Source organism: Condylostylus longicornis, unplaced genomic scaffold (assembly GCF_029603195.1).
Source record: "Condylostylus longicornis isolate FDR11 unplaced genomic scaffold, ASM2960319v2 ptg000012l, whole genome shotgun sequence".
NCBI classification, from domain to species: domain Eukaryota; kingdom Metazoa; phylum Arthropoda; class Insecta; order Diptera; family Dolichopodidae; genus Condylostylus; species Condylostylus longicornis.
Window position 1 is genome coordinate 476,616 of NW_026577981.1, and position 10,305 is coordinate 486,920.

The window sequence follows — 10,305 nt, forward strand, 5'->3', positions numbered from 1 at the left end:
AAAAATGTGGGTACAACCCAATTTGGATTCAAGGATGGAACAGGAACGCGAGAAGCACTATTTGGTATTCAAGTCTTTGTACAAAATTGTTGCGATGTTAGTAAAGACGTATTTTTGTGTTTCAGTTAGAACAAAAGATGGCATCACAAAGGAAGTAGAAATAAAAAAAGAAGTTCGACAGGGTTGTATACTATAACCGCTTCTATTTAATATCTATGCCGAAGCTATTTTTCAAGAAGCAATCGAAACAATGTCAACAGGGATTAAAGTAAATGGCAAATACATAAACAACATTCGATATGCAGACAACATTACCCTAATAACACACTATATGAATGAGCTTCAATCCTTAGTTGGTCAAGTAAGCAAACATAACCAAGAATACGGTCTTCATATAAATATAGCAAAAACAAAATCTATGATTGCAAGTAGGGAGAAAACACCATTTCTAAATGCAAAATCCTAATTAACGAAAAAGAAATCAGGCGTAAAATAGGAATGACACACAACTCCTTCTGCAAAAACAAAAAAAATTTTACTAGTAGAGATATAAACATATATATTAAACCGCGATTTCTGAAATGCTATATTTGGACAGTTCTACTTTATGGTGCGGAATGTTGGACTTTAGGAGCTACGTTAATAAACAAATTGGAAGCTTTTGAAATGTGATCATATTGAAAAATCCTCCGAATGTCGTGGACGGGACACATTTCAAATAATGAAGTCCTTTGAAGAGTTCAAAAAACAACGGAACTACTAAGGAACATAAAGCAAAGAAAAACTTCGCATTTCGGACATGTTATGGGCGGAGAAAAATGTCAGCTTTTGCGACTTATATTTCAAGGCAGAAGAAGCATTGGTCGAAACAAGTGTCCTGGCTGCATATTTTTTAACAAAATATGTTCATTTTTGAAGGTCATAAAATATTGTGATATTAAAATACTTATAAATATTTGCAATTTTTAAAATAAATTTATTCAAAGAGAAAAAAAATAATGAGTTTTGTTTAAATTTGTTTTCTAAAATGAAAAAATATTTTCAAATATTTTTTAGTTTTTACTTTAAAAAAATTTTTAACTTATCCTTCTTACAATTACACATATTTTATCGTAAAGGCCAGACAAGAAAATAAAATAAAAATACGCTTTTGTTACGACTTTGACAATGCTCGGAGCAAAGATAGAGACAAAAAGAAGAAAATTAGCTTCTTTGTTTTTTCAAGATGCTCCTTCTTTTAGTATTTCTAATTCGCTGGTATAATGGCTTTCCAGTTTCAAATAAAATTGAATATTGTTTTAAAAAAAATATTATTTATATATCAGACAAAACTTAGATAGTTTAAATTTGAAAATGAAATAAACTATGATGATTTTGCGGAAGTGCACATAAATTATTTTGAAGCCATTATCCCTAAAGGATTATATGCAAAATGTGGATTTCCTAGTTGAAAATAATTTTTTAGAAATACAGTAGCAGTAGTGTAAATTTAATACTATATTTATATAGACAGTAGACACAAAAGAAAACGAGTGGTGGTCAGATGGAAATCAAGACAAAACATCATAAAGAAAATCTATTTAAAAAAATGTTGCATAAAACATGATGGTGAGAATTTGGAATTGGTTCTTTAATGTCGCAACTAATTTTAACGACTTAATGTTTTAATTATATAACATTCAAATGCACAATAATAATTCTGGCATTTTTTTATTTTATTCTAGCATACCTGTCCTTAGAGCGTTCTTGCAACACTGCCCTTAATCAAATTTTTCATTTACTTTAAATTTTTTATTCGTTAAAATTGAATTTTGATTAGAATTTGCACGTCAGAGTTTAGTTTAATATTTTTTAAATAATGAGAGGATTAATAGCAGAAAGTGCTAAAATTTTAAAAATTTTTGAAAAAAGTCGTGTCGAAAGTTTTGTGTCGTGGCCGTATGAGGAAAGTACTACATGCGACACGCGTAAAGTAAGATATGCGATGTTTTAAATAATTTTATAAACTTCCATTGTTAGTCGTAGTGGGAGTCGTATTTGTTTAATGTCTAAAGAAACAGTTACTTTAATAAGTATTTTCGGAATATGTACATAGATTTGTGTAATGTAATATTCAAGATTAAGCAAAATCATTTTACCGGTGCCCAATAAGCATCGAAGAGGAAAACGCATCAATAAAATGACCTCCTATAAAATAATACAAAATAGCTATGCAAATTCATTACGTTTCATTCCTACCAAACATTTGAATATTATAATTTTAGTTTTTGCATAATGTCAGTGATAGGGCGAGAACATCCATAACATGACATAAAAATATGAATTTTAAAATTGTGTACTTACGTACATTTAATAGAAACTATGTACATATGTATTTCTAATTTCAAGTCAACTAGAAGTTAAATAAATGAGAGCCTATGGCATTTTGTTATACGATTGAAGGTACGGCGAACATTGCTGTATTTATTTTACTTCCAAAGATCAAGAAATTCATTGCAAAATCTTGGTGTTAAAGTAGATTTTGTCCTAAAATGTTCTTTATAAATATTTGATCTAGCTTTTTGTAAGTAAATTAACAAGATTGTTTAATAATTCAGATGGCTGAAGCTGGTTTTTATTGGACTGGTAATGGAAAAGGTGATGATACAACTACTTGCTTTGCTTGTGGAAAAATGCTGGATGGATGGGAAGCTACCGATGATCCGTGGTTAGAACATAAAAAACATGCGCCACAATGTTGTTTTGTAAAATTGGGAAAACCAGAGAGAATGTTAACCAAGGAAGAATTTCTCGATCTGTCTTTTAATGTGCTATTGTTTTCAATTCAAAGGCGAAAGGACCATTATCAAAGAAAATTGAAGATCGAAGTTAATAAAGAGCGCGATAAATTTGTTTCAGCGAATTAAACAATAAATTTGTGTATAAACAATTTTAAGGAAATTAAAATCTTAGCAAAATATAAAATTTGTAATTTTTCACTTTATCTTAAGAACCTGAGCTGAGTGCTATTATGATCCATACGCCATGACTTTTGAATCGAGAAAATCGCATTTTCAAGCACTATTTCAAAACTAAACGCCGAGATTTCTTAAATTTTTATTACTAGTTTTATTATATGTATATACATACTATATGTAAGTGTTTTACTATAAAGTTTTGTGCAATTTCGATAAAGGGATCGAGAGTTATAGCAAATTAGTTAGAGAAGGTCCAGTGCGATTTTGATCCATATCCACATTTTCGATCAAAAATGTTTGCTATTTATTACGTGGATCAAAAGTTCATAGATATACATCAAAATAGCACAAATTTAAAAAAAAATTGTTCTCCCATTATTTTTCGTATACTTGTATTAAAAAAATTATTATATCGCGAAAGTGAGAAGCTTAAATTTAAAACATGCGTAAAATATGAATATTTAACCTAATTAGATTGAAAGAGTTTGAACAATGGTTCGTATTCACTTAAAAGAGTTTTCTGCTGTATAGACATACATACATTATATTCCCTTCCCGCTAATCGTAAGATTCTGTGTTGATTTTGATAAGGGCATTTGTTGCTTTGCCCAATTATCCAAGAAAGAGAAAACGTCACCAAACTTTCAAAAATTTTCTTATTTTTGACAGCGACTGTTGCTAATTTTAGGGAAAAAATTCGAATCATGGATTGGGTTAGCTGTTATGCCACTCAACAAGATTATTTTAAATATTTCAAAAAACTAATTAAACGAATGAAAGTCATGTATTCAATCATAGCTTGGGTATGTCTCGGATGTTCTTATGAAATAGCTTGGCAGGTTTGGATAACTGCCATACAATTTTAAGTACTAATTTTAAGTATTTGGAGTAATAAAGCTCTTTATAGCGAATGAAGGATTGCACTTTACCAAATATTTTAGATGTTTTAGTGATATGTCTTGGCATTTTCGGGTAGCTAAGTGACACCAGGAAATTCGGTAACAAAATGCCAAATTATAGTTCATAAATGTCTCAAAACTTTTATTCAGCTAGTTCGCTAGGGTTTGATTTTATTATCAGATTGTCAAGATATATGTATTTACAATTTTATATGTGACGGTTAAATGAATCATTTTTATTTGTTTTTAACAGATTCGGGCATTAAAGTACGGCAATGCTCAAGCGTTTTCAAAAGTATATATTAATGAAGGCTTTGAATTTACCAGCGAATGGCTTACAACGACGTATAATACTCAATGTTTCAAAAAATTGTTTAAAAATCATATCTGCCACCCATTTGCAAAAGTGGACAAGTCGATTTTAAAAAAAAAATTAGATATGTATACCATTTTGTAGATGCTTCAAAACTCTATCATTTTGAAAAATTAAAAGTTAAAAATGTATAAAATTGTACACATAATTGCTATGCAAAATATAGGGCTTTTTGCAAAATGGGATAAGTCGTTCATTTATTGGCATGCAAATTGGGACAATTTCTGCGTAAATATTATTGGTTAGCAAAATTGGAGAAGTTGTTAAGTTCTTTAATGCAAACCCAAAATGAAACTGCAAAAGAGGGCAATTTTATCAAAACAAATTTTTTTTATGTACATATGTATATGAAATGCAAAAGGGTTTTTTAAAAAAATTTTGACGAAGTTGAATAAAAAGGAACATTAGCAGGAATCTAAAAAAAAGTTTTTATAATTTGAGGATTCCCGGTAAATACTATCTTTTTAACGATTGGTGAAAAATGATAGCAACTATGATTTTTCTAAGTCAATTATAGACGATCCAAAACATGGTTACAAAATAATTGACAACGGAAATATTTAAATAATACTATTTATATATTATATGTTTTGTTACTATTTTATTTTAGATAAGCTTTTGATGAAATGAAGTGAATAAAAATGAATTAACGAATTGTTTCTTTTAATATTTTGTAACGTTTTGTTCTACACGACATTTTGTAAGCAACATTCGAAAAGAACAAAGCAATCTAATGCTTTTAAAAGTTCTTAAAATATTTTTTGTTTAGTTAATTATGTGAAAAAAACAAGTAAGGTGAATAAATTAAAAAATAATTTATCGGTTAAAAAAATTTAGGAACTGTGTAAATAGCCAAATTGGATTGTTTAATTATGTTTTGCAGTTTATGTGCTACAATAATTTATGTCATACAAAAAAAATATTTTTTGTATGGCATGGGTCATTACACTCGTAGCATTGAAAATTAATTTTTTTGTATAACATAAGTCATTATAGCACTGAAAAATTTTTTGAAAAATTTATATGAAAATTTGATCCATACGTCAACGATTTTCGATATGGATCAAAATGCATCTAAAATCGAATTTTAAGTGCAGGAGCATCAAAATGACATTGGCGTATCTATGAAACTAAATGAGATAGCGAAAATCTGATTACATATATATATTGAAAGATCATCGTGGAAAACCTAGAAGTTGTCTTAAGTCAGAAATTTCGAAAGCGGCGTATGGATCGAAACAGCACTCAGCCGATATTATATTACAGAATACCTTACCACTCTTAAAATTAGGGAGATTTTCGATAATTCAATTCTAACTTGGATTCTAATTAGCCACGGCGGGTGGGGGTGCGAAATACCCGCAGTAGAAATGCTTGTGGCGAGACTCCACTAAAATCTAGTACAAATCCAGAAGCATCTGATCCAGAATGAACGGCTGTCTGCGATGCGACTGATCCCTGAGGAAAGGCAGAAATTGAGCAGGCTGCCTTGCACGAGGTATTTATTGCCAAAGGCTAGGAGAATTAAACTGTGAAATAAAACAAAAACAAATGCGATGAACAAAACAAAAGGATTTTATATCACCTCTTTTAAAAGAACACCTCGGGTCATGCGGATACCACCATGTGACAAAAGCAAAGAAAATATGCCCAGTTAATGAAATAAAAGTTGAGTGGCATAATGAAATAAAAGATCAGAAAACTCATAACTGTCGCTTAAATAAAAGAATAAGTGAGCTAGAAGCGCTTTGTAAAGAATTGAAAAATGAAATCCAGTATCTCAAAGAGGAAAATAATAAGCTAAAATTGGAATCAATCATTGTAAATGCAATAAAAGAAATAAATGCGGAAAAAGTTGCGACAAACAAAGTTGAATACTGCACAGACGGGGAGGATCTGACTCGGGAAACCGATTGGATTCTCAAGAGAAAAAGCAAAAAGCGAAGAGCAGATATGTCACCTGAAATTAGTCCTGAGGATAAGGTGAACCAAATAGAAAAATCTGTGCAGATAAATGCACTGCAAGAAAGAACAAATTCCCTCCTGTTATATTAAGCAATGTGGAGGAATATCCAAAAATAAAGAAGATGCCCAAAAAAGCCAAAATAAACTTTAGAGTCAACGAGAGATGAATAGATTACAGAGAATTAGCAAAAAAAACAAATTAATCTAAAGTAGAGTGGCATACCTACGAAAATAAAATGACAAGACCCACCAAGGTGATGACTGGAGGTTTGCATCCTTCGTGCCAACCTGAAGATATTAAAAATGAGCTAAAAGAGAAGAGCCTTTCTTAAAGTTCTAGAAGTCGTTAATAAAATTAGAAAGCAGAATAAAAAAAAACAAACTTGACCTCTTCATGGTAACCTTGGAAAATGCGGAGGACATAAATAAATTTTACAAAAATTGATGTACTTCAGCACATGAAGATTAAAATTGAGTCAATAAGGAGAAATAATTTAGTTCCACAATGCAGAAGGTGTCAGAGATATGAGCACACACAGAGGTTTTGCCAGCGTCAATGTGTCTAGTGTGCTGGTCCTCATTTAACGATAAATTGTAGTAAGCAAAAATGGAAGCTTCAAAGTGTGCAAATTGCTCTGAGGTACATCCTGCGAATTACAGGGGTTGTATAGTCGCAAAAGAATTACAAAAAAGGAAAACTAACCTTACAAAACGGAAACAAATAAAAATAGTACCAAAAAATACTCTCGAAACTCCAGAAACCCCAAAAAGAGCTACATTGAATAAAAGATTACAGGGAATCCAATTTGCCCAAGTGGTGAAACATATAACATATAAAGAAACTGTGAATGAAATTTCATTGAGATTGAATAAATTAAAAGACAAGCATGATAATGTTTGTGAATGTACGCCAAAAAGAAAAGAATGTTTGCTGTTTTAAATGTGTTCCAATTGCGCGTGGAATTCCACGAGCAATTGGAACACATTTAAAACAGCAAACAGATATAAAAATGAATGGTTACATAGAATATAAAGCGGTGCATCCTAATAACGAATCAAAGGATGGTTGCACACTTTTGAAATGGAATAATATAAAACATAATGAAATAAGTAAAGTAGAAAGGGACGATAGCCAATTTGTTGCGAATAGAATCTTATAAACGAAATTTCGATGTTAGTGTACCTTACTGTCCTCCAGGACGTGTAATAAAGAGAGGTTCATTCAAAGATCTCTATAATGCTAAACATATTGATTCGGGTTATAGATTGACTTAACTTAATGGAAATTTCTTCATGCAACTGCAGAACAGATGGATGACGTAATCAAATGAAAGAGTTAAAAACCACTTTGCCTTCTGATTTAGCGTACAATGCGCTTTACCAAATCGAGGAGCATTGAATCTCTTTCAATCTATATTAAAGAAAATTTGATGGTTGGTCTAATAGAGCATAAGGAGGAGGTTTTTATGGTAAAACACATACATAACTAACTATGGGTTGTCAGGGAATGGTATGTTAGCAGCATTCATGCTTTCCTCTTTCATTCGATGGAAAAAAATAATTAATATAAAGTATGTTCGATTAAAGATTCAAAAGAATTTTTAAGATCTTTTATAAGAACTATGTACATAATGCAAAAATATAAATTAGAAGAGAATAATAAAAAAAAAATGACGGGCATTAAAAAATTATTTCTGTAATTATTTTCGCAGATCTGCAAAAATGAAATATTCAGTTTCTGCTGATTTGTAGGTAAGTATATATGAAATGACTCAAAAATTCAATCTTCGTATTCGGCCGACGTTTCAAAAAAGCACTACTGCATTAATCACTTTTTTCTTCTATATATTAACGTTTTAAAGTAGTACACACTTTTTGCACCCGTACGAACATATGTTCGAAGGACACACTAAACTTGCCTTACCGTTTGTAATGCTAAAAAATAGTTGTCTGGGATATAAACGCAGGTATGTTTGTTTCTAATCAGCGTCGCATTTTGAGTTGATTTAAACATGTATTATCGGCCGCCCTAGCAATAGCTTAAAAACTAATTAATCTAAGTTCACCAAATTTTCTCAAATAATTTATTATAGCAAATGCCCGAACCTATTTAAATATTGATACGAGTCCTTGAAATTGCTTGGCCCCTTCTGGTAGCTGCCATACAAATTGAAGAGTTTTTGGCTATATCTTAAAAACTATTCAACCTTCAGTGCTGAAATATTTCAAAAAGAATTTTAGGAAAATGCCACTTTATTCGTTAAAAACTGTTGAGATCTCATAAGCGCTTGCGATAACTTCCATACAACTCCTAAAGTTATTTGGTCATATCATACATATCTCCGAAATTATTCAGTCCATAGCTTTGAAAATTTGCACAAGTAAATATATTAAATGACAAATAAACCCGTCAAAATTTCTCGACCGCTTGTGGTAGCTCCCATACAACTTATAAGCTGTTTCTTCATGGCTCAGAAACTATTAAATTACGAAGCTGTAATTTTGGGTAAAATTTTTAGGTTGTATGGTTTTATATTGTAATTACCATATATGTACATATGTATGTATGTATCAAATAGCACTAAACATATGTACATATGTATAAAACGCGAGAGGTGGCATGAATCTCTATGTTAATTACCTCCGACATTTACCGCCTGATCGTGTATTTTACCCTCCTATATGATAGTTACTCATTTTCTTCTCACTTTTCGAATAAAATAGACGATTAAGCTCTTAAAATTATTTATCCGTACGGCCATCACAGAGTTCACACGGCCAACTATACCTTCGGTCGTTTTTTTATCAAAATTCAATATTATGAGTCCAGGCCTGTGACGGCTCTCAGCTGCCAAATTACGCATAATCTTGTACAAGAAGGCTCTTTGGGACCCCATAAATTTTCAACAAAATCAACTTTATTCAAATTTTTTAATTAGAAAAAGTTACATTAAAATCTTTTTAAAAATTATTACAATATTCATAATTTGTGTTTATAGTTATTTTATATAGTTATTTTACAACAACATTACAGTTATTTTTCATTACAGCATAAAAAAATTCATTTCAAAAACCTTCTAGACTCTTAATTTTTTTAAGATTTCTATAAATGCTACACTACAAGAACAATTGGACAATAGAAGTATTGGCTGAGACCACACGATTCATCCTTCTTCAACAAAATTTTTATTTCTGAAACTGCTTTATTTCCAACCTTGACATTACAAAAAATCAAAAACTGGACCATGCTTTTTGTGAATGTATTTGGAAAATTGCGTGTGTATTTTTGGCGAAATGACATTTCTGAAAAATATTTTTTTTTTGTTGTTTTTTTTTAGAAAAATGATGATTTTTGCCTGTTTTCATTTCGATTTTCTATACGAAAAGTTGACTAAAATCTTAAAAATTTTTATGCTAACATGAGTTCTCTGAACAATATATTAAAACTTCAAATTTCAACTCCAAATTTTAACTATAATTTTGATTAAATATATTTTAGAGTTTTTTCCGCATTTTTTTCTTTTGCCATGTCAGACAACATATCTGAGAGAATTGAGAGTATAAAATTATAACACAGTGTAATGTCTTTATATCTAACAAGTCCCAATGCTCAGAGAGAAACTTTAAAGCACGACCTTATTTTATATGGTTTTCTTTAAATCGAAGTGGCTATTTTTTGAGAAGAAATATTAAAATAAATTCAAACTTATTATAAAGCAGGTAAAATTTAGAAAATATATTTGAAAAATCAAAAAAATATATTAATATTTTCATTGATAATTATTTTAAAACTTAAAAAAAAGCGGAAAAACAACAAGCACATCCTTCGCCTTCAACGTTTTATATGTTACTGAAAGCATTTCATTATTTTTAAGTGAACAGCTTTTTTTTCTTATACGGTAAGTTAACTCAACATATGGGGAGTAACTTTGGTGTCAAGTTGAAAATATAATTGTTGAAAGATAATTATTGAATATTGATATAAATACATAGTAAAGAACAAATTTGAAGAGGGAATTAGAAAATAATATCTAAAATACAATCAAATTCTATTTGTTAAATACAAATTTTATATAACCTTCAAAATTTTACCTCTATTTTTATATGAAGA

At 30.1% G+C, this 10,305-nt stretch overlaps 1 protein-coding gene across 1 annotated transcript; it reads left to right on the forward strand.

The window, feature by feature from the left end:
• Positions 1-1,784: 1,784 nt before the first annotated feature.
• LOC129619364 (baculoviral IAP repeat-containing protein 5.2-A) lies at positions 1,785-2,952 on the forward strand. The gene is made up of 2 exons (XM_055534607.1): positions 1,785-1,972; positions 2,598-2,952. The coding sequence occupies exons 1-2, from the start codon at positions 1,859-1,861 to the stop codon at positions 2,904-2,906; spliced, it is 423 nt and encodes a 140-aa protein (XP_055390582.1). The 5' UTR covers positions 1,785-1,858; the 3' UTR covers positions 2,907-2,952.
• The last annotated feature ends 7,353 nt before the right edge of the window (positions 2,953-10,305 follow it).